At 41.2% G+C, this 24,317-nt stretch overlaps 5 protein-coding genes across 13 annotated transcripts; 2 read left to right on the top strand and 3 right to left on the bottom strand.

Annotated features, from left to right (window-relative positions):
* Window positions 1-5,805: 5,805 nt before the first annotated feature.
* On the top strand, window positions 5,806-7,457 carry LOC135624623 (ras-related protein RABA2a-like). Its single transcript, XM_065128442.1, has 2 exons — window positions 5,806-6,040; window positions 6,739-7,457. The coding sequence occupies exons 1-2, from the start codon at window positions 5,876-5,878 to the stop codon at window positions 7,225-7,227; spliced, it is 654 nt and encodes a 217-aa protein (XP_064984514.1). The 5' UTR covers window positions 5,806-5,875; the 3' UTR covers window positions 7,228-7,457.
* A 171-nt stretch (window positions 7,458-7,628) lies between these two features.
* Window positions 7,629-11,339, bottom strand: LOC104000753 (GTP-binding protein YPTM1). Of its 2 annotated transcripts, none has more exons than XM_009422875.3 (8): window positions 11,156-11,339; window positions 10,969-11,041; window positions 10,771-10,818; window positions 10,623-10,670; window positions 9,386-9,457; window positions 8,730-8,885; window positions 8,204-8,307; window positions 7,629-7,895 (listed from the first exon to the last, which is right to left on the bottom strand). In XM_009422875.3, exons 1-8 carry the CDS (start codon window positions 11,167-11,169, stop codon window positions 7,799-7,801), a joined length of 612 nt encoding a protein of 203 aa, XP_009421150.2. In that variant the 5' UTR covers window positions 11,170-11,339; the 3' UTR covers window positions 7,629-7,798. The 2 variants fall into 2 exon arrangements, with proteins under 2 accessions (XP_009421150.2, XP_009421152.2); XM_009422877.3 differs by having other exon boundaries at window positions 7,629-7,892; window positions 11,156-11,333.
* A 1,812-nt stretch (window positions 11,340-13,151) lies between these two features.
* Window positions 13,152-16,160, bottom strand: LOC135582829 (uncharacterized). Of its 4 annotated transcripts, none has more exons than XR_010491754.1 (5): window positions 15,740-16,160; window positions 14,598-14,712; window positions 14,344-14,516; window positions 13,836-13,887; window positions 13,152-13,383 (listed from the first exon to the last, which is right to left on the bottom strand). XR_010491754.1 is itself a non-coding variant. In XM_065128440.1 (5 exons), the coding sequence occupies exons 1-5, from the start codon at window positions 16,097-16,099 to the stop codon at window positions 13,321-13,323; spliced, it is 672 nt and encodes a 223-aa protein (XP_064984512.1). In that variant the 5' UTR covers window positions 16,100-16,158; the 3' UTR covers window positions 13,152-13,320. The 4 variants fall into 4 exon arrangements, 2 of the variants coding, with proteins under 2 accessions (XP_064984512.1, XP_064984511.1); XM_065128440.1 differs by having other exon boundaries at window positions 14,435-14,516; window positions 15,740-16,158; XM_065128439.1 differs by having other exon boundaries at window positions 13,343-13,692; window positions 14,435-14,516.
* A 1,038-nt stretch (window positions 16,161-17,198) lies between these two features.
* On the top strand, window positions 17,199-19,734 carry LOC104000790 (probable protein phosphatase 2C 77). The gene is made up of 4 exons (XM_065130104.1): window positions 17,199-18,030; window positions 18,186-18,359; window positions 18,605-18,775; window positions 18,877-19,734. The coding sequence occupies exons 1-4, from the start codon at window positions 17,407-17,409 to the stop codon at window positions 19,150-19,152; spliced, it is 1,245 nt and encodes a 414-aa protein (XP_064986176.1). The 5' UTR covers window positions 17,199-17,406; the 3' UTR covers window positions 19,153-19,734.
* Window positions 19,735-19,994: 260 nt separating this feature from the next.
* Window positions 19,995-22,181, bottom strand: LOC104000791 (protein BYPASS1-LIKE-like). 5 transcript variants are annotated; one of them, XM_065131175.1, is made up of 2 exons: window positions 22,043-22,181; window positions 19,995-21,905 (listed from the first exon to the last, which is right to left on the bottom strand). In XM_065131175.1, exon 2 carries the CDS (start codon window positions 21,045-21,047, stop codon window positions 20,046-20,048), a length of 1,002 nt encoding a protein of 333 aa, XP_064987247.1. In that variant the 5' UTR covers window positions 21,048-21,905; window positions 22,043-22,181; the 3' UTR covers window positions 19,995-20,045. The 5 variants fall into 5 exon arrangements, with proteins under 5 accessions (XP_064987247.1, XP_064987244.1, XP_064987245.1 ...); XM_065131172.1 differs by having other exon boundaries at window positions 19,995-21,923; window positions 22,037-22,171; XM_065131173.1 differs by having other exon boundaries at window positions 22,037-22,171.
* Between the last annotated feature and the right edge of the window lie 2,136 nt (window positions 22,182-24,317).

Genomic DNA, 24,317 nt, shown 5'->3' with positions numbered 1-24,317 from the left:
ACAGGGACGAAAAGACTCGGCAAGCCTTTTGCACGTGCGGCGGTCCGGTCCGGGTGCTCCCCACCGAGGGTGAGTTTAGCTGAACCTGAACCGACAGATCAAGAGACGTGGACCACTACAAGCCGCATGATTGGTGGGTCGGGCCTAACAGTGTTAGTTTCAAGAAACACATGATTATATATAATTTAATTATAAATAATCTTTTTTAAGCACAACTCATTAAAATTTTAAATCATTAATTTAAAATACTTAGGCACAATACAATAATGATTCACTCGAGTTACTTGAATTCAAGTTCTTGCTACTTGTGATGTAAAAACTAAATAAAAGAAATATATCGCTAGACTAGGCTTCGTGTTATGAGGTATTATTGTGATATTTATTATGACTTTAATCATTGACTTAATATATTTAAACCACTTAGCTAAAATATTTAAGCTTGACTCGGGGGTAATATAGCCATTGTACTCTTATCTATTATCAATGTAAAACTAAGTCAAACTATTACATAAATAATATTTTTTTATTTTTAATATAAATACTATAATATTTTAATGATTTCATAAAGTAAAAAATAATCTAAAGATAAGACAAGGCTTACTGATAATAAATCAAGTTGTATGAAGTTATCATGTTACTAGCCCAAAACATAGATAAATATATGCCATGGCCCATATATATATATATATATATATATATATATATATATATATATATATATATATACATTCCTCTAAAGTTTATGAATTGTATATTATCTCCTCCAATTTTAGGTTAAGCTAAGTAATTTTCATAATTGTCCTTCTAAGTATGGAAAACGAGAAGCCAAATAGTTGGTGAAAGTGTAAGAGATATCTTAATAATTTTAAACTAATTGATTACTACAATTAATTGAGATTATTCTGAGGGTTTTTGATGAATGCTAACAAAAGTGATATGTGCATTATTCATATATTTAAAGGGAAAAACGTAATATCAAAGTGATATATGTTATATTAAAATTTAAAGGGACAAATATGCTATTTTTGAACTTTAGAAGAAAAGATATGTAAATTTTCTGATATAAGAGAGAGAGAGAGAGAGAGAGAGAGAGAGCACTGGGAAATGGCAGCGAACTAGTGATTGGATGGCCCAGGATTGAGCACGTCCTGTCAGAGATCACAGTGACATCCTTGATGGATTTCACTTGGCTGAGATTGTAGAGAGATCTGTAGAGAGAGGTTTGAATCGGTGGTGGCGATCCAAGCAGTGCAGCTCTAATATCCGGGAGAAGAATCTTGTAAGTATGAGGTCAATATATTGAGAAGACCAGTGCTTGGCGCAGGGTGTGGACTACCATGTGATACGAATATTAACGCTGTTCGGAACATATGCGCATCCTGCTTGGCTGCGTTGTCGAGCCTTTTCATCGTCGGACATGTGATTTAATGCATGACTGACAGTTGATTCATTGGATGAGAATCCAGCATATATTGCTTTCGGATTTACGAATCTACTTTAATGTTTGTGAAGCTTTTGTCCTCAGTTTTTCGGATTCAGCTTCAAGCTCACTGTGCCCATTTCATCCACAGAACAAAGCCATGAAGAAAAAAGAAGATATTGTTCTTCCGTGGGGGAATCAAAACAACAAGGGACTCGGAGAAGAATATCTTTTAGGGTTTTCGATTGGCTTATGCTTCATTCTCTTCATTTTCCTTTCCTGGAGTTCATGTGGAAGAATGACAATGGCATATATCACGCACGGTAGATGTGTACATGGTTGCAGACGCTTGTCTTCTTCTATTACTTGGACTTGAAAGTGTTCTATAGTAAGTAAAATATATTTATGAGAACAAATGAATATCTAAGGAGTATGCTAATGGAGATTCTCGATCTGTTGGAGACATCAAATCAAATAATTTCATGGAATAGAAGAAGCATGGACACTTCTGCTAAGGACCATTCGTTTAGAATGTTGCGTTCAGAATATGCTCGTGATAGTAATCGTCAGGAGATAATGATAACTGAGAGTATATATGATACAACATGTACAGAGTTAGAAACCTAATCAAGGAAGAACAACAATACTGCAACCCATGGTAAGCTCATGACTTCTGCACAGAGTTCTCAGAAAAGGTTAACAACTTAAAGCTTTCACAGGGAAGAAAGTAGCAAAAGTTTGCTTGTATATCATCAACATGGTTGTGAATCAACGAAGCAATTGGCTCAAAAGATTATAAATATATATATCCTTGAAATAAGTGAGAACCTATCACTTGAAAGAGAGGGCTAGAGAAAGAGATGTATATATATACACACACATTAGACTATGATTGAATCTTTAGATGCATGAATGTAGGTTATACATATATGATAAATAGTGATACTGCAAATCATTGTTGTTCTTGAAGATAGTATAAATGGCTACTAATGATACATATATGATATATGATAAATAATGAATGGCTACTAAAATTGCTTGAAGATAGTATAAAATTCATAGATGTCCCATCATCATCCTCAAGTTTGGAAAATATCTGTCTTGTAGGTGGGAGGTCAATTTCTATTTCCAAATTTCTAGCTGAGACAAACTTGTTATATCTGTTTGATTTCCTCTCTTAGAGATCGTGTAAAAATAGATCTTTGTGGTCTCCCAAGAGTTCATTGGATGAGCTTCTTAACCTAACTTGTATATGTAGTAGTTATATGTTCTATGTGGATCTAATAAGTTCAAGATCTATGCCACTTTAAATGGCTTATCAATGAAAAGGAGTGACAAAAAGAATGCCTAAAGAAAGGTGAAGAACATGAAAGATCAGTGGAGTGCCCAAAAAACCTCAAAATGAGATAATATAGATCTACTTCTGAAGATACAAGAGGAAAATATATATATAACATCACCTATACTAATAATTTTCTTTAAAAGTATAGCCCATTTTAGCTTTATATTTATTCCATTACAATATCAAGGCTTACTAAAAGAATGGATTATTTCTTGAGGCCTTCATCTAGCTGTCGTAGGTTTTGACATGCGTACCCCATCAGTGTTTGTCTGCACACATATCTTCTCCACCTTGTTGTGAATGAGAAAGAGAGTATGGACTTTTGTTGTTGGACAATCTACTTTTCACCATTACTACGATGTAAACTTGCCTGCTACATTCCTTTATTACCCTTCCTGAGAAGGACCACTTCCTTTTTGCTTCCTTCTTCCCTTTCTTTCACCATCTCCAAGTATTGTACAATGCTGCTTTTGCTCACTTTACTGCAGATTACTCCCATTACTCTGGGGTAGTTGGCCTTGTAAATTGGCCATGTGAAGAAGAATATCTTCCTTCATGCAAGTTGACAAGTTTCAAGTCTTTAGTGGGCACCATATCATTTGATTTCCAGTGACCTTTCTTGGTTGTTCTACAGCATTTAAAAGAGAGGAAGAACATTCTCTCCTTATGAAACTTCTGGTGTAGTGTTATGCTAAAAATCCATCCAACTCATAGAGGCCTCTGAAATGTCAGTGGTTAAAGGTTGATAGATTTTTACTTTTGCTTCCACTACCTTCTGTCATGATTGAAGCTGAAGAAATTTGAGGTACATAGACAATTAAAGTAAGTTAGTCCTAACAGTGAACTAAACCAAAATACTGCTACAAGTTGGTAGTAGTCACCCTTAACATTGGGGCATTTCGGATAGGGATGCCTGTGAACTATCTATTGTTCATGCATGAGCATCAATGGCAGGTTTGCTAAAAGAATTCTAACCAGCTGAAGAGTTCAGAGAACAAAACGACAGTGTTTGATGTATCTAAAAGAGAGCTCCACATGGAGACATGTTGGTCTTGCGGTTGTTCTTTCACTTACGGTGGTCATGTCTGAGCTCAGGAAGCCAATGCTTAACTACTCAAATAAAATGCAACTTGAATCAAGAACATCTTCTCCATAGCATACTAATGCTCATCTGGTTCTGACAGTTGTGTTTGAGTTCAAGAAGCTAACACTTAAAACTCCTCTGATGAAGCACAACTCAGACATTCCAATCCATCATCATGAGAGGCAATTGAATATTGTATTTAAAGTGGGGTTCCAAGGAATCTTAACCCATCACTTCATCCACTGAAAGTATTCACATGCTAATAGATAGATAGATAGAGAGAGAGAGAGAGAGTCACTTGCATTCCAATTTGAGGTAAGCAACCTCTGCACCTAGACAAGGTCATGGGGAGCAGACCTGAAAGAAGCACTGAGATACAAGTTATGGTCCAAAGGAAATACACAGAACTGATGAGATATGACTGATTGATGGACTCTTTGTTCTATGTTCTCTGCGGCTGAAGAGATCAGTGCGCAGCGGATGCCAACAGTTCAATATGGAATCCTCAAGCCCCAGGTTTACTCGAACTCCTTTGCCCAAACCACCACCACCACCACTACCACATCCCTTACAAGCATTGCCAAGGAACATAAAAGTGGATGCCAATCAACCATAGATTAATTAGACTGAATCCAACAGTCTTTATGTTACTATCACATACCAAGTAAGAGTCAACTCAAGCCAAACCAGCTATCCCAGATCTTTGATTAGGCACAAGATCATAATTATCAATTATAATACAGACAAGTAGGATCAGCTAATATTTGCTCTCTTTACCATACCAATTCAGGATATTCACACCACAGAAAGATCTGTACCTAAGAATCACATTTACATGTAGAAGTGATCAGAAATTATTCACTGTATAGAACACATTAACTATCAGTTCTGAGAACCCACCAGTGTCACATCACACACCTATGTGATGATAATTACTTCTGTGTCAACAGTGCAATTATCAGTGGGAGCATTGGATGCCAGTAGCATCTTCCTTTCGGAAATGGTTGAGAAGGCCTGAGTTAGTGGTGTCTCCTATACCTCCATTGTTGAGACATCCATAGACTACAGCACTTGCATTACTTCCGTGCATCATCAATGGTGAATTTAGAAATTGAAGTTAGTGAACAATCTTAAACCTTTAGGATTAGGATTCTAAACTTCATCTTTGTAGTTTTCCAAAGGAAACAGTCAAAGCTTAGCTTTGCAGATATCATCAAAATTTCTGAAGCAGTATGATTAGATACTGCTTGAACTCAAAATTTTCAGAATAGAAAAGCTCAGTGTCATCTTCGTTTTCTCTCGCAAAAACTTGGCTGCAAAAACTAGCTTTTTGATCGTATAAACCCAGAGGCTGTTCTTAGCTCAATTCTAAAAGCTCTGCGACCATTACATTGCAGCAGATAATGTTGCGGTCCCAAGTGAAATAGGAAGAGCTTCCTTCCAAGCAAATCAAAACGCCAGCACATATGTACTGTTCTTTAGATTTCTACACAGTAACCACAACATCCTTCCGCAAAGGAATACAAATCAAAGAGCCACCATGAAACTTGCACAAGCTTTTCCCTTTATTAAACTAAAAAATTACTACAACCCTCAAAATTAAATTGGACATCATTTTTAGTGCATGGAAATTAAAGTTTTTCGAAGTTAAATTCCTTGCAAATTCAAATAATATTCAAAATTAATTCATATTGGAAAATGTTTTGTAATATATTTTTATCAGATACTTATAATCCGATCAAATGTTCAACACCTTTGATGTGATCGAATTATCATCCCAACACCGTATTAATATTGATTGTAAATACAAATAAAAAAAATATTTTGTCGCATTTTTGTTTGCTTTGATTCCAAAAAGACAAAAAATGAACCGGACCGGAATCTGCGCTAAATTTGGCCCGGTCCGAATTCCGTACGCGGTGAACCGCTCGTAAAACCTTACAGGGGGTATTTTGGGAAGGAGAGGATTATTGTTCGTCGATGCCATTCCTGTGTGTCAACGAGAGTTCCACTACGAGGGAGACGATCGATGGCGACGAGGGCAGAGGAGGAGTACGATTACCTGTTCAAGGTGGTGTTGATCGGGGATTCTGGGGTGGGGAAGTCGAACATCCTGTCCCGCTTCACTCGCAACGAGTTCTGCCTCGAGACCAAATCCACCCTCGGCGTCGAATTCGCCACCCGTACTCTCCAAGTCAGTCGTCAACGGGATCTCCTCCTCTGTCGTCCTTTACACCTCGACTGGGTTTACTCTTTTCCTGTTTCCTCGATCAGAGATTTGTTTGCGTCATATTTTCGCTGGAACTTCTTTTGCCTTGACGAACTCTCCTGTGATTTCCTCGACGAGGTCTCTCGATTTAAAGAAAAAGAGGCAGCTAAAAATTCGATTTTGTGTGGCTCGATACGTTTCTTCACGTTTCATTTGTTTCAGATGTACGATCTTATTTGATCACGAAAACTGCAACTGTTTGCTCTTCTTCGGATGTTGCAGATACTTTCTAATTCAACCGTTTCACCCGATGTTGTCGATCGTCGTTGTTCCTTGGGCGGTGTGGAACATGGATTGGGAATTTGAAGTTCATCCGCTAAGCTCTCACGTATTTTCCCTCGAATGTTGTATCATCTATGGCGTGATTTGGTTGGGCATCTACTGGTGATTTCAATGCGAGATTTCTACTTGTTTTCTTCTAAGATTTTTGCAAGCACAAAGAATCCATGTGTCTCTATATAAATTCTTCTGAATTCTTACTCCAACGAGTGCACGATGAAGAGTATGAATGTCTGTCACAGGCAAAGGATCAGTATGCATCTTAGATGCCAATAATCTCTCCTTTTTTTTCTCTGTTCTCATTCATATGGAATCCTTTTCTCTTCATGCTCTTCCTTTTCTAGGTAGAAGGCCGAATAATAAAAGCACAGATTTGGGACACAGCAGGCCAAGAGCGATACCGAGCAATAACTAGCGCCTACTACCGGGGAGCTCTCGGAGCAATCCTAGTGTTCGATGTGACCAAGCCGACGACTTTTGAGAACGCAAGCCGGTGGCTCAGGGAGCTTCGTGACCATGCTGACTCCAACATCGTGGTTTTGCTTATTGGCAACAAGACCGACCTCGAGCACCTTCGAGCGGTGGACTCGGAGGAGGCCCAGAGCTTCGCCGAGAGAGAGGGGCTTTCGTTTCTTGAGACATCTGCCTTGGAGGCTACAAATGTGGAGAAGGCCTTCCGAGTTATCCTTGCTGAGATATATCGAGTCATCAGCAAGAAGAACATCTCTTCCGAGGCGCCTGCGCAAGGACCCGCAGGGGGTATGAGAGAAGGCAAGGCCATCACGATCGCAGCATCAGACTCCAGCACAAGCAGGCAATGTTGCTCAACGTAGTGGTATTATGCGCTCAGAGTTTCTACAGTCTGCTTTTGCTTGATGTAAATCCAGTCAGCTGCTTGCTAGAGTGATTTCCTTCTTGTTGATGCTCAATATATTTGCTTTCAGTCTCTTTGTTCCTACATGGATGGAATTGCTTGGTTTTCCATCATAACAGCAATCATTAAAGGTTTAAATGTGTGCCTATGAATGCTTTGAAATATATGATTCTATTATTGTATATTAAATGTTGTTTAATTAGTTCAATATTCAGTTTATGAATGGCACTCAGATCAAGCTTGGTTTTCTAAATGTCCTGAATGCAGCAACTCTCACTCAAACAATCTGCTGTGTGATCCTTGTGATGGAGGCATGGATTATCAAAATATAAACAGTAGGTAAGTAAGGTTCTGGCAATCTATGTAATAGATAAGAGGCTAAGAAAGATGTGAGGTCATATATTTTGTAGAGAGAACACAAGTCATTTAGGATCTTCCAACACTTAATATTGATGTATGCTAATTTAGTTGCTTGATTGTCCAAACTGATGTCACATTTCTTCCAAACAAGATGCACAGGTATAACAGGATTAACTGCAACAGCTGCTCTTCTGCTGAATAGGTTGGCCTTTCATCTGGACAGTGGTAGATGGTGCTCTCTGTGCACTGTGTTGGTTTCCCATTCTGCTATAGGAGTAACAGATATAAATGTTAGCTACTATGGACTAAATAGACTACTATTTGAGAACTGTATGAATTAAGAAACAGATGATGACATGGTATAAGAGTAAATGTTTGATATACTATATGGCATAAGGGTAAATACTTCCATGAATTTCTCCAAGAACATGACACTTCATGGTGTCATTTATATGTACAAGAATTAGAAAAGCTCAAATTATTAGCTCCAAAATTGTGATAAGACAAACAAGCCAACCAGAAGATGTGGAAAGGACTGCAGCAGCAGTTAATAAAGATGAGTCAGTAATTTTAACCTTTTCTTTATTTCAGCACACATGGTTAAGAAAGCCTTCTCCACATTGATTGAATCCTTTGCACTTGTCTCAATAAAAGGAATACAAAGTGAATCTGCAAATGCCTGCATTACATCATGTATTCAAATAAGGCATCCAGGGTTCAAACTTGTTGGCCATGTCATCAATCAATTTTTGCTGCCCCTTATGTTTATAAATCAATGCTGTCTTCACAATAATGATTTAAAGTTCTTTAACCCATAGGTCACCATCAGAATGTTTGAAGAAGAGAAATAAAACCGAAGCTGAAACTCCGCTACTCCGGTACATATATGGAATAATGGATCTCAGCTGAACTACACATACAAAATTCCAATTTCATTAATACTTGCTTATAAAGTCGCATTTTCTTTGTATCCTCTGTAAATATACTAGAAATGATTGTCATTTTCTGGTTTTGGTTTTTAACTTTTAGGCACTGCAACAGTATGATAGACCAAATTCAGAAGTAGAACACTTATTTGTTAAAAATAGTAGATATCATTACCTTTGCCTTTTCCATTTCCACAACTCTGTTCTCAACTAAATCACATTTGTTTCCAACAAGAAGCTTGCACACACTGTCGTTAGCATATCTGTCAATCTCACTTAGCCACTGCCTGATATTGTCGAAACTTTCCATCTCTGTAATGTCATAAACAATCTGGAGGAAGCCTTAAGACATCAGATGTAAGTAAACCATTATCCCCAATGCATTTTAAAGATTAAGTGAAGAAATAAAATCTTCTTTAGATTAACCCAAGAAATTCCAAGTGCCAATAGCCACTTCCTATGCATTTTCAAGTTTGAGAGATTTCAAAGCCCGACAGATAATTCAGGTATCTTATTAAACCATCCCTAGCATAAGCAAGTATCATAGTGCCCTAAATTGGCAGCAAAAGGAAACAAGCAATGAACTTTCCACATGTTATGTGTGTGTTCTTTGCAATTCTAAACTAAAACTACCTAACGGTGGCTTAATACTTGATTCCATGGCTAGGTTCTCTATGACGAGAAGAAAAACATGTGAAGGAAATTGAGTTAGTAAGAAGAATCCGATTATAAGTAGTCATTTAAGTATCTGAAGCAAACACAAACAAGGATAAAGACATGGCTACTACAACTTAACCAGAAAAGTAACTACTTAGGGGAAAAAACTCTTACAATGATGCCATGCGCTCCACGATAGTAACTGCTTGTTATGGTCCTGAACCGCTCCTGTCCTGCTGTGTCCCACTACAAGCAAACATGATTATTGCCTTAATTGAGCATTCTAGACTCCAATGCAAGTGGGCATATGATTTCTTCTATTGCTTCAAGTGATTCTAAATTAGAGAATGATCAAGGATGGGTTCATATCGACCGTTCACAAAATACAACTGCTCATAATCTTGCCAATGCTGCAAGATCTCTTGTTCCTCCTCCATCAGAGGAGATAACTTTACTTTCAGATATCTCTGATCCTGGGTGATTTTTAATAAAATTTTCGTTTTAAAAAAAAAATTAGAGAGTGATCACAGTTCAGCATAAACTAAAGTCAAAGCCATTAAAATGCATGATTTAAAGTCTTCCTTTTAAATTTTGCTTCAAGGCCCACCTTGACCATATATATTAAATCATCACATGTAACAAATGCAATTTCTGCACTAGGTGAAAACATAAGAAGCATTATTAGTAATTCATGTGCTCAGAGATTGCACTTCACTTCTGAGGTTCTAAGCTGATAAAGAACTCTTTATTTTCAGCTACCTCCTTCACCCATTCGTATTTTTAATGGTAACGATATTCATCAACATTTTTAATATTCATAACGGCAGAGGCCAATTTGAGAGAGAAAATAACTGCAGGTAGGTCAAGTTATAGTTGAAAATCCATGATACTTGAGCTACCTGCATTAGATTTTGGCTTCTCCAATGTCTACTAGAACTCATAGTTGTTGTGATGAATAATAAACACAAGTGCAATGTCTCACTTGAGTGTATACATTTGCTGTAATAAGAACCACAACTTAAATCAGCCCTCTCATTAAATTGGAAGACAAAACTCACCAAACGGAGTCTGTGTGCATAACAGGGTAAAGTAAATCATATGGTGCTCATAGGTTGCTTATATCTGCCACCAAGTATAACAATGCAAGAAATGGATATATAGTATAATGCAATTGCACTACAATCACAGCCCGACAAATCAGTGGCTTTCAAACTGCAATTACCCACCTAATCTATCAGTTATATCCAAATATAAGATGCATTAAAGTATCCAAAAACCATTTCTCCAAGTCCTCCAGCATCTTAAGATCACACACTATCATTACCAAACAGGCGAATTCAAGCGAAAAATGATCTAACTTCTCTGATCGAAAAAAAATGAAATTTTATTAAATGATTTCGATAAGACTCACAATTTGCAGCTTGACTGTTTTTCCATCCAGCTCCACCGTACGAATTTTCTGCGACAAGATGATTGAACAAAAGAGCACGGAATCGATTACATTAGGGAAAAAAACAGATTTTGATGCAAGTTCCCCGGAAGATACACAAGACACTTACGAAATCAACACCAATGGTGCTGATGTAGCTATCAACGTACGAATCATCCTGAGAAGAAAATACCCAAAGACCATCAGCATCGATAGAAACATATACGCACAGCAAGCTACTAAACGAAAGGCCACATTGTTTTAGCATAAAAAGAGACCAACAAACCCTGGATTTAGAATGATACGGAAACATCCAGGCTAAACTCACCGCGAATCTGAGGAGGAGGCAGGACTTCCCGACGGAGGAGTCTCCGATCAAGAGAAGCTTGAAGAGGTAATCACTACGGCGAAGCAGATGGCAACGATCCATCAGGAAATCCAAGAACAACAAAAAACAATAGAATCGACGGAGGAGAACAATGGACGACCAAGAGATAGATGGATGGAGATCTTACTATTCATTACTCATACCGCCGGATTCCAGATAGGAACCAACACTTCTTCTCCCGTGATCGACGGATGAGTAGAGTTCCGAAGCGATGGAGTAGGAAGGAGGGGGGAAAGGAACCGGCAGCAGAGAAGCCGACGAAAAGGGTCTCGACTTTATCCTTCGAACGTGTCTTCCTACTTGCTTTTGGCCCACCCGAATCGTACATCTGCTCTTTTGGTTGCGTCCCACGTTGATCAGCTTCCTCTTGCTGGGTGCAACACCGAGCTTTTACGGAGAGAAGGCAATCAAAGAATGCAAATCGACCCTGACGTGCCAGAAGTTACCGACGAAAGTTTGTCAACGGTTGACTAAAGTCAAAAGTTCTAGTTGACATTGTGTTCTTCGGGTACTCGTAAATCGTTGGGTAAGTCCGTTTTAATTCTTATAATTTTGATCCTAATATTTTTAATTTTTTTATTTACTTATATCTAAAATATTTTTTTTATTTTTAAAATATATTATATAAATTTCTAGTTAATAAACAGTAAAATTTGTTTTTATGATACGTTGACTCGTAATAAATCGTTAGTATAATAACATATGTAATTTAAGTTAAAAAAAATAATGACTTAAGAGTAGAAGCAACCAGTAGCAATAGCATCGAACTATTGCTACCTAGTAGGGCATCATACGTATGTAGTATTTCTCACGTTGACGACGAGCTTAGGAGCTTCTGATGCCTGGCTAGGCAATAGCGTTTCGATGCTATTACTGATGATCGCATCCATAATAACGTCTCTTTTTCGTTATTAACGAAGGTATCAATTTTTTTAAGCTTAAATTATATATATCATTATATTAATAATTTATTATGAGTTAACATACTACGTAAACAAATTTTAACGTCTATTAACTTAGACTTGACGAAAAAGACTTATATATTATATTTTTTCTAAATATATAAGTTATTTTATATATAAATAAATCATAGAGATTTAAAAGGTTTATAACCAAAATCATATAAACTAAAAACCTTAACCTCCTTGTCATTCTTATGCTACTTAATAAATCGAACCATGTTAAACTATTCCACCGGATATATAGCTTTTGGATTAAAAGAACTCATGCATGCAGCAGCTCTAGCGTTCTCTTGATCTTTGTGACACCGAGTCAAGAAGGGCAATTAGGTTGTTGGAGTAGCCTAACAGGAGATTCAAGGAATGCATGATCCCTCCTTCAATATTGTCGATGGAGCGGTAAGAGAACGTCCCGTTCACATCTTTAAGCACTTCCCGCTCCCATACACAGCCTCTCCTCGGTTTCCCAGCGAACAGTGTGCGTGTCAAAGACCGAGGGATCAACTTGAAGCAATGCGCTTCAAACTCTACCTTCTTGTGGGGTTTAAGCTGCTGCTGCTACTGTTCATGGCCTTTGGCAAAGGAGTGGCAGCTCAGGTGGAGGAGGCAACCAACTCCACCAGCTCTCCGTGGCTCAGAGGGCGAAGGTCGCCGAGACGCCATGGCTGCTGGTACCAGCCATGGATCTGCTTGGAGCGCCTGCGGCCTTTCGAGCGAAGAATGTGCTGCAGGAACCGGTGCGTCGACACCGGCGCCGACGTCAACAACTGCGGCCTCTGCGGCATCCGCTGCCCGTTCCGGCGGTGGTGCTGCAATGGCTTGTGCATCGACGTCATGACAAACCTACTGAGTACGGCCTGCGTGACTATGCCGCCACTCCCACCTCTGCCGCCGTTTCGTTGCCCGTACCCACCGAACCACCCTAAAACACCGCCGTCCGTAGGTGCTTCGGCCGGAGCCTCGGCGTAGTGGAGATGCTCAGTCATTCATTTATACGATGACCGTGTCACATACAATGGTGATCAGCTGATACAGTATAAATCATTTGACGCCTTTCAATTTTTTTGGAGACGGTGTTGCTAAAACAATATTGTGGTAGATTACGAGAATGCAATTGCTGAACAGATGTCCATAACATTGAAAGGTAGTGATTGATTCCTGGGATAAAAAGTCAATTAAACTTCCTTGTTATAATCAAGTGAATCTAAGAAACATGCCAGTGCATAACATATGCTAAGAGTTTTAAATACATGGAGCACAAGGGACTATATTCAGATACACATTCTACATACATTTGTATTTTACATATCCAGGGTGAAAGAGGAGACTTCTATCAGAGCCAATCAGCAAGTTGTGGAAATTGCTGAAGTATCCATGATACTCCCTGGATAATTACCTGCATGATGATATAGACATGAGAATTTGTTAAAGGTACGATGAAAAGAGAACCATGTCATAGAAAATCCAAGGATTTCACATGACTTATTCATGGATTAACTGGTTCAGTCCACAGCTTAAATTTCAGGCAATATGCAAAATGGAGCACTGGCAAGAATCTTAAGGTTCACCATCCACCTTTATCCCTGCCTCATGCTCCACCATAGTAGTGTTACTATGGAGTAAAGTGTTAGAACATATTTTGGTGGCTGGCCAGCACAACTGGCAACAGACCTCCTTTCTTTTGTTTCATCTGGACCATGAAAACCTATAAAAATGGGAGAGGCTGATGACAGATTAACACGATGCAACTATCATATTCTAGTTATAAATGCATGAAATAAACTAATACTCTGCAATACTGAGAGAGTTCAAGCAAAAATTCATAATGTATGATGCATATGCCCATACCAATGCTGAATCCCCAGGCTTGGCAGCAGGCTCCACACAATCTCTCCCATAGCTGTATTTAGAATAAAAAAGAAGCAATTGGTCAGAGAACATGACAAATTATAAGCAGACATCCATGAGTGATGATTCAATGTCCTGAAAATATCATATCATCCAACTTTTATTAGTTGCCACAGTGTGTATATTACAAATATTAGGTAGCCAGAAACTATGATCAAGCCATTAAGGACAAAAATAGTCGGCCCATAATTCTTAGTTATGACCATGCAGTCTTACTGAAAAGGATGTACACCATCTGTCTCTGCATTAGTCTGACAGATAGCAAAGGGGAAAAACAGAAAATACTTCTAATATTGTATCTTAAAAAGGAGACTGAAACAATATAAAAGAATGCATAAGGCAATTTGTTAAGCAATAGCCGTTGCCTTGGATATGTATGTTATATTCAATTTGCATCATATCTTACTTCTAGCTTCTCATACATTGATGTTATGAACCATGAAGATACCTAATTTGAGTGCACCTTCCTGTTGAAGCTTACTTCTAGCTTCTCATATCCTACTTTCAAGCATAACTGATTCTTACAGAAAGGGACGTACACTATCTGTCTCTTGCCCTCCCGAAACTGCAAACTGTAGAAGCTGCACCCTTTGCTAAATGGGAAAGGCCTGCCCCGCCATTCTGCACGTGTGACAAATTCACTTAACATAGCATATTATGTTTCCCAAACTTCTTCAGTTACAAACACTAACTATGACGTACCCAAGTGCCATGTAACTCCAACAGCCGATGAATCTTCGTTAGATATGTCATCGATAACAAACTGAAGGTCAGCACTGACCGATTCTGTGAACTTTTTGAAGAAGTCGAGAATAGCCTGTATCATTGTTCTGATATATATTAGAAATTTACAATAAATAAGTATCAATAATCCAACCTAATTAGAGTTCACATATCTAAATCTGCATATGCAATGTAAACCTTTTAACTCAACATGAGCACAATATTTCTAACAGACGTTAAAAATTTTAAATTAATTGCTTAATATTTAACCAAAACTCTAAAAGACATGAAAAATTAAATACAAACATCGAAGCAACATGCTTTAATATGACATTGCACCACAATTGAATAAACTGTAGAAAGGTGGGGAAGAAAGTAGCAAGGAGTTGTAAGCATGCTCAAAAAGAATTAAGGAAGCCCTGTAGGCAAGAGGAACTTGTGTAAGATAGTCCATAAAATGTTGAGAAACAGCTACCACAACATAGAGAATGCATTAGATATCACAAGGAATGCGATCACAACAAAAGTCAACCTCAAAAGAAAAATTAGGTTCCACCCCTAACTATCTAGGGTTTTTGTTAACTTCCTCAGGAAATCAAGGCATTAATAAGTACAAAACTTTGGCCCATTACAATAAAGTGGTCAATTAAAACAAACGAGTACCAAGAGGCTAATAGAAAGCACGGCCCTTTTTATTTTGCAAGAATATGATAAAGGGCATCTTAGCCATCTAATAGAAAAAAGAGAATGAAACAGAGGAAAAAAAGAAGAGATGCATTAGATAAAATATTTCTAGGGGGAAAACACTAAAGAAGAAAATGTAGAGTGTTGCTAGATAAAAACAGGGATCAGATTCCTTCATATGATATCTCATGGAATAAAGATGCCCTCATGTAAATTAAAGATGTGTTTCATTGCCCACACCCTTTATGTGGACTTCTTCGACGTCATCTCCAAATAAAAGTCTTTAATTTCCATTTAATAGTCGACAATCAAAAGTGAGACATCTTCGAGGGTAATGAATCCATCGCAGTAAACCATTCTTCTCATCGATGACAAGTGGCATACTTGTCATGCTAAAGCCTACAGATTGAAGGTTAATTTCACCATTCTTGCCTTACCTTGCGTCCAACAAAAGGTCGGGGAAAGACCAGATCCTCGTAGACACAATCCTCTGAGATCAGCGACTCCACGGCTGAAAGATCCCGGCGATTAATCCCGTCGTAGAACTCCCTCACCACATCGGCCGCCGTCGAGACTTTCACAAGAGCATCCTCGGTGGTCTGCACCTCGGCAGCAGCCCGTATGATCGGGGCCGTCGCCGGGGCTCGCGAAATCCTCCAACCCGATCGAAATAGGGGACCGGCCGAAGACGGAGGAGTGGTGGAGGGTCCTCTTCGCCCCTCTTTGGAAACCCTAGCTAGGTTATTTACGGTAATTAGAGTCGGAATGGCTCCGAAATGGAGCGCGGTCGCGACCATCTTCGAGCCACAAACTTCCCCCACCGGTATGCACCGATGAACACCACATGCCCTCTTCTCGGTGATGCCTTACACACCTCAATTATTTTAATTTTTTAAAATTATAATATATAAAATTAAGAACGATTTTTCGAAGAAAAAAAAATCTTTTTTTTTTTTTAGATTTTTCCTCAAGATTCCGTCCGGTTCAGTCCGTGTGGCTCGGTCCGTCACAACCGGTTCGTGTGGGCCAACCCGCATGACTTATTCCGCGAGGCAAAATTAGACTGCTCGATAACTACCGTTCGCAAACGACTTCCCGCCAAGAACAGCAGAGAACGCGTCATGCGGGTTGACCGAGTCTCCGCGGGAGGCCGGGGTCACCGGTCCTCCCATGTCGGCGTGCCTCGATGAGGCAGCTTCCGGTGGCCACGCCATACTCTCCTCCGCACATTTCGTCTTCTCTCGCCGATCCGAAGCGGATTCTTCGTCCCGAGCCGTAGAAACGCTCCTCCGCAGTAGCACCCGCTTCCACGTTAGTCGGTGGCCGACGCCGGTGGAGGCGTTCTGCTGTTCTACGTGTAGATCATGTTAGCAGTGGGAAATGAAAGTGGTCTAATTTTACAATATCAATAATAACAATAACAATAATAATAATAATAATAATTATTATTATTATTATTAGTATAAAATAGAAAATCCAATTGGAGTCTTCAAATCAAACTGAACTGATTTGAATTCACTATCCTAAGCTCTAAACTGGTTCTTACCGATTAATTAAGCTTGTTCAAATATTTAATTTTACAAATAATATGAGTTTAAATTTATAAATATTATTATATCACCCAAATTAATAAAATTTATTTAATATATATATATATATATATATTTAAATTATTTAAAATTATAAACTAATTAACCGAATCAGATTAACTAGTTTTTAATCGGTTCGATTAAATAGATCTATGATTCAGATTGATTTGACCCGTTTAGGTTAGAACTAGATTGAACGGGATACCTAAAGAATCGCTGATCCTGTCAATTTCGGCGTACGACCGATTCCTTTGCATATAAAGCTTTCCACCCCTCTCCAACCATCACCACCCAATCATAGCAACAACAGCAAGACTCTTCGTTTCCCCAACCTCCTTGGCCATCTAAACCTGGCGATTAGCCTTAAGAATAGGAGACCTTTGACCTCGAACCTCAGGATGGAATAGATACTATAACCCGTTTCACAATCAAATCCCATAACGAGAAGCACGAGCTAGAGGTAGAGAGAGGGAGAGGGAGAGGGAGAGCAGAGGGTGGAGGAGAGGCCCAAAGCAATGGTTGATCCAGATAAGTTCCGGTACTCCTTGTGTTCTCGTGGGCGCCTGCTCCAGGTGCTCAGGAAGTACTTCTCCATCGTTCCGTGCTCCAGTTCTCCTCGCCGCACCTTCCCGGCTCCAGCTTTCTCGTGGAAGAGGGTGGCCGAGCTGCCCGTTGCGGCCAACAAGAGGCCCAACGTGTCATCCGACCGTAAGGTACACCCCGTTGAGGATGAGATTACCGGGCTGTTGGTTTCCGGCACCGACGGTGGTGTCGTTTTGATCTCGAGTGAATGCAAACAACCAGATTCCGTAGTCGAACACGCCTCGTCTCTTTCCAAGGTGGGCGTGAAAGAAGAGAAGGTGCAGGAGAACAAAGAGCGTGAGGAGACGTCCGATCCCCCTGTGATGAGAGTTGTGGAGAGTACGCTACCGAAGACGAGAAGAAGACCGGCGAGGATTGTGATACCGAAGCCTTCGGCTGATGCAGCTTTTAGTGTTGTGGGTGGGGAGCAGGATGGGGTTCGAACGGAATCGGAAGCCGAGGGTAGTGCTTACTGCGTGGTCAGTCGGAGAGGACAGAGGCATAGGATGGAAGATGGGTATGGGGTCATACCCAACATCCATGGAGACGACAAGCAGGTATTACATATTTTGTTGCTTCTCATTTCTTGGTTCATTTAAGAGCATTTTAATGCAATGGCATTTTGAAGCTCCTTTATGCTGTGTTGATCATTTGTTCATTGCCTTCCCTTCCATAATGTTTGCATTAATCTGCTGGTCTTACTCTTCTCCAGGCCTTTTTCGGAGTGTTTGATGGACACGGTGGACGTGCAGCTGTGGACTTCGTCTCTGAGAAGCTCGGGAAGAACATTTTAACAGCTCTAGAAGAGCTACAGAAGGAAGAGAACCAAATGGAGCTGGCCATCAAAGAAGGCTTTTTGACCACGGACAGAGAATTCCTAAGTCAGGTGTGGCTCCCAACTGGCAAGTGCAGAGCACTTTGAGACATTCAATCCTCCCTTAACCAGACAAACTCTTTTTGATTTGAAAGTATTTGACCATCTGTTTGACATCGATTCTTTCGTGCACACCCAGAGATCATATCAAACTCTTCGATCTAATTGCTTATGAGATTTGTGTCATTATTCAGATGACATCCACAGACGAATTAGCTTGTGGTGTTGACGATCGGTATGTTTTCCTCCATTTGTAGGGTGTGAGCAGTGGAGCATGTGCAGTCACTGTGTTGCTAAAAGATGGGGAGCTGCATGCGGCCAATGTGGGCGACTGCAGGGTGGTCATTAGCAGGAAGGGAGTAGCAGATGCTCTCACCGATGACCACCGTGCCGGAAGAGAAGATGAGCGCAATCGTATCGAAAACTCTGTAAGCTCTTCTTCTTCCTCCCTCCTCTCTCTCTCTCTCTCTCTCTCTCTCTCATGATCTTTTCGCTTAGAAGCTTACAGTAAGTACTCTACACTTAACAGGGGGGCTATGTGACATGCCGAAATGGTATGTGGAGAGTGCAGGACTCGCTAGCTGTGTCAAGAGCAATTGGCGACATGAACATGAAGGAATGGATAATTTCCGAGCCAGAGATCAGGAAAATCCACCTCACTACGGATTGTGAATCCCTAATACTGGCCTCTGATGGGTTGTGGGACAAAGTATACTTTAGTACTGCTTTGCTGCAAATGCGTCTCGTACTTAGCAGTCAAATCTTCAGCAGTTCATCTCTAACTCATTTTCATTTTCTTAGGTGACAAACCAGGAGGCGGTCGATGTTGTCTCTAAGCACAGTTCCTCCATGAAATCCTGCAAAGAGCTCATAGAAATCTCCAGCAATAAGGGCAACAGGGATGACATTACAGTCATGGTGATCGACCTCCAGAAATTTATGCACTCACGTGGCTAGCAAAACCTTTTGTACGTGGAGGATCACTCTTTCATGGATTAAACTTGAAGGCGACAGATGACATGGAGAAGATGATCTGGAGACACTCCAAGGAACGCATTGCAGATGCTATGCTCACCGGAGATATCAAGAAAGATCAGACTTGAGACGCAAAAAAGATCATATATTGAGGAGCAGAATTAGGAGACACACGCAGAAGATATGGAGAAAGCCAGTGCTTGTGTGGATATACATCTTCTAAGGGGTTGTTCTTCAGATTTTGTCTACATATATTTTCTAGACCGTGAAGTCCTTCCTCTAGCAAACAGATCGATGAAGCGCTATGTAGGATTTGCCTCAAGAACAACCAAGAATTATAACTCATCTCTTATTCTATAAATCTTACCGCGAGCAATGTAATATGGGGCTGTTCCAGGCCGGGCGAAGCTAATGGAAGAACAAAGTCGACATCGTTAGACTCGTCCAAAGTTATCCTGAGTCAACTTTGACTACTTCTTGAGTTACTATTACTTATTGTCAACGAATTGTTTCTGAGAATTCTTTTCGTAGAACAGGAGTTTGATCGTGATAAATAAGATATCAGAGTAACAATCGCTTATGATATATATAGATATATATAGCACTATTTTTTCTTTTCTTTTTTTAATCGAACAAGAAAATAGCCTTCGTATCAAAATTGAAGGTGAAAATTGCGCAGTGATTATTTACATCTGTTCTTGGAATCTCAAAGCCTCCTTTTGATTAGGTTTCTGTGAGCTTCCCCAGTAATGACACTCTGATGCTGATTAATTGCCTGTAGAGCTCATCAACCTTCTCTCCGAGGGGCCTCGTCCTCTCTTCCGACTCCCTACATTTCCTCCTGGCCAAATCCACAATGACTCTTAGCTCCTTCCGATCTCGTCGCGAGATGGCATCCCGCAAACTCCGAGCAGAAGAAGCCGCAGCATCTAACTCATCCAACACCACAAGCCCACCTCTTCTCCTCGCGTCGAACACTTCCTTCACTTCCTTCTGCAGCTCATGCAGCTTGGCTCCCCATGGCGCGGTCTTGCTCGAGTGAACCACGGGCAGCCCTCTTCGGGTCCTGAAGGAAAGGGCGATGCCGGTGGCGGCGATGACCAGCAGCGCCACAGCCCGAGAACCGCTGAGTGCCTCGTGGAGCTCGTCGGCGGCGGCACTTGTGCTCGTTTCGTCACATGACGGCGCACCGTGCGCAGCGATCCTCTCGCCCAGCTTGCGCAAGCTGGAGCCGCATTTCTTTAGCTCCGCGCACCGCTTCTCCATCGCCTCGCATGCAGCTAGCGCCGCCGTCGCTCGCCGGATTACGCCCTCGCCTCGCTCGTGCTCTCCTTCTAGGTAATGCGTGGCTGTGGAGATCAAATTGGTGTACTCCTTGATGTCCTCCATCCTGTCTCGTAGGCCGTTGCACGCGTCGAGCAAATCCACCACGTCTTCGAGATAGTCCTCGACCAGCTTCCGGTTGGCCGCACTCAGACGAGGGCCGGCGAGTGCTTCAGACCTGGCCATCATTTCTAGCGCTGCGACCGCAAGGTCCAAGGCCTTGGACAGCCACTGAGCGCTCGTCTTCCTGCTGAAGGCGGGGAATCGGAGCTCGTCGAGCTCCGCCGCGATCCATCGGTCGAAGGGGGTGCGAACGGGTGGCCACGGAGCGACAGGGGAGGGCGAGAGCTTGGAGGAGATCAACTTAAGTGACAAGGTGCGCAGAAGGGAAGAAGGCCTCATGGCTGATGTACTCTACGGAAGAGTGGAGGACTCAGGAGCGGCGGTATATATGTTGGGACAGGGAAAGACCAGCCAAAGAGACGAGTTAGGGTGCTGTCGACTCAATAATTGGGTCGGATGCTGTCTGCAATAGATTAAAGACCACGTAAGCTGAGAAGCAAGGCTGTCCTGCGTTGCTGTTCCAATGGAGGGAAGCCACAAACTGAAGGGATGCGGGAGAGATCGGAAGCAATACGTTTCGGCGGCAGGGCTCCATGAAAGGTTCGATCTTGCGACTTGTTTATTGGTGGAGCAAAAGGCAGTGCGGCCACGTCTCACGCAGCACATGCAGATCAATGTGAGTAAAATCCATCTGCAATCTACTCTTTTTGCTCAAATGATTTAAGATAACATCAAGGCTTGTTTGGATCAAAATACTCTATTCATGAACAAGTAATCAAGAACGATACACTGGTGGATAGTTCTAATTTTCCCATCAACCTGAGAAATAATCATCCAACCTCAAGATACTCTAAAGACATTCAACATAAACAGGACTCACCCGTAGACTCTGCTCGTTGCTCGATGATCTTATTCTATTATGGGTTTGCCTTGGGATTGGAGAGCAGAGGAGTGACCTTCCGACAGAGAGCAATGGGGAGAATTATTCCACGTTGCGTGCAATTAACCATTAGGCCTCTGTCTGTTGCCTTCCATATGGGAATTCATGGTGCTGGCATGATGCTGAATGGTGGGAAGACATCTCTAAACAGAGGCCATGAGCTCCAGCTGCTACGCAGGTATAATGGTGAACACAGGGTCTTGTTTGAACCTATTCATGAGGGTCACAGCAGAGTCTTTCCTGAACTTGGAAGAAATCTGCACCACCAAATGTCCCTGATGAACAACCCAGGTTACAGAAGCCTGTCCGATTCAATTCGTAAGCCGGGTAGGTGATCAATAGGAAATAAAGGATTAGACTTTTAATCTCCTCAAACTGGAAGACTTACTACCACCTTCCCAGCTCTTCTGATGGCATGTTGTCTGCTGACGCCTGACAGGGGAAGGACAATTAAGGAGGCGGCTCTCCGATTGACGCGCAGGGCTTTGCTGCTGCTAGCCGAACAATACAACTCATCCCCCCGACCATGTAAGAGAGGAGGTGGGAAGGAGAATCTACGTTGCAGACCTCTTCAAGGGTTTGAACGCCACCCACATGCAGATAGAGTGCAAGGGGTGATGTACGTGTGCTAGTAGTACTCGCTCGGCCACATGGGCTACTGGCATGAACGAGACCAAAGCCATCATGTACGTGCAGTAGTACTATGATTAATCATCTCTATGAGATGTTGTTCTCTGGTGTTTGCTTTGAGACTATCGATAGAAACGGAATAGCAGAATCTGTGGGCGGGATGCCGGTGATCCAAATCACTCCGGCATGATTCAGGTCCAATGTGACAGAATAATGGCATGGGAACATAAGGAGGGAAGTACTAAAACACAATGGACACCCAACTAAAGCGACTTAATTAAACAAGGCAGTGGCATATACATGCTGTAAGATAAATGTGGTGCTACACACTGACAAAAGCCCGATTCTCGCCACCACTTGTTCGGTGGTCTTCACTGCTTAAGATTAGCCTAAGAGAAAAGGATTACCATAACCACAAAGCATCAGAGATGCAACCACATGAGAACCATTGCAGGACAAGCAAGCCTGAGCGAGTCAAACTGATCAGGGCCCAGATTGCACACACAAGCCAGTGGCCGAAGTCTAAGGTCATAACCCAAAAGCAAGGAAGCATCATGGCCACCACTTTGCTTCGACGAAGGTGCTGTTAGCAACCCTTTTCGTTGGAACACAAGTGACTGGAAACTTAACCTTGGAAGACACCCTACCCTCTTGGCCACTTCGCATGTGTATATATAGGCTTTTTTCTCCCACCTTTTTCACTGCACCAGTGAGCTCTCGTTAGATGTTGAACATCTAACGAGAGCTCACTGGACACAACAATCATTGGCACATAACTAATAATAATTTGAGGTTGCTGTTTGATAAACTTCAAGTAATTAAGTAGGTTGCTTGGGCTGTAATAAAGCATCCGCGCCCTGAAAATTCAATCTGCTGGTATTTTGGTGGGGTGTAAGGCTTCTTCTGCGCCGTTCGTCATGACTAGACTTGTTTCTTTTCCAGTTGATGAGACAAAAATGCGCTCACAGATATGGTATTGAGTTGTTTTTGTCAGCAACATTGTTGATTTGATGGGTAGCTAAGCTGTCGTTACTGAGTTATTTTGTTCTTCACGTTCAACGTGTATCCATTTGTCTTTGTGAGAGTATATGCAGACAACTCAAGTTGTTCGTTTCCTATCATGTTTGTTCTTTTCTGTGCTCTCCCAGTTGCCACCACAGGAGAAGGCAGGAAGGAATGAGACATACCGCTTGTACCATGCTTTGTCTTCTCTGCGATTCCAGATTGCGATGCTTCATGCAGTCAGGTATGACAAACATGATGTAATCGAACAGATGTATCCATCTTTATTCTGGTTGCTGTGATTGTAAGCATGGTGATCCGCAGTGTTTGTACCACAGTCTTGGATGATTCTCCTACCTGTTTAAAGATCATTGATTTAGTAAGTATCTTATAAAATATTTTATACAATCTAATTAATACTTCATGATCACCTAAAACTCCTCCTAATGGTCCCTCTTTACTTTAATTATCTAGTTCATACTATGTAAATATTAGTTTCATTAATCTCTTTGATTTCATAATGTATTCATAAGCCTTGATCCGGAGGCCTATGAGGATTTGCATCGCTAAGACACAGGAAAGTTGGATCTTTTACCACCATCAAACTAATCGTTGATGTTATGGTCGACGAAGAACAACGATAGCTCATCAACAATCCATTTACTTCACCAGAGATGGGATGTGAATTGACAACAAAACAGAAAATATTTTGGGGAGGTTCTCATCATAGACAAATATAAAATTCAAGTGCACGAGAAATCCAGGTCATCTGAGTTGGCGTCTCGAGTTCGCAAGCTCGAAGCCTTGCACCATTTGATGATATACGTAGAGATAGAGAGAGAGGCATGGCCGGCGGCATGGAAGCTCAAGTGGGGAGCCACTGTGGTTGGAGGAGGCCACGTTGATGAGAGAGAGAGGCATGGCCGGCAGCATGAACGCTCAAGCGGGGAACCACTGTGGTTGCAGGAGGCCACGTTGATGTTGCTCTCGTCCCAAGTTCTTGTCGTCAGCTTTTCTCGGTCAAAGCCGTAGCTGAA

Source organism: Musa acuminata, chromosome BXJ2-10 (genome assembly GCF_036884655.1).
Source record: "Musa acuminata AAA Group cultivar baxijiao chromosome BXJ2-10, Cavendish_Baxijiao_AAA, whole genome shotgun sequence".
NCBI lineage: Eukaryota > Viridiplantae > Streptophyta > Magnoliopsida > Zingiberales > Musaceae > Musa > Musa acuminata.
Note: the sequence above shows the minus strand (reverse complement) of the source record. Positions and strands in the feature narration are given on the sequence as shown.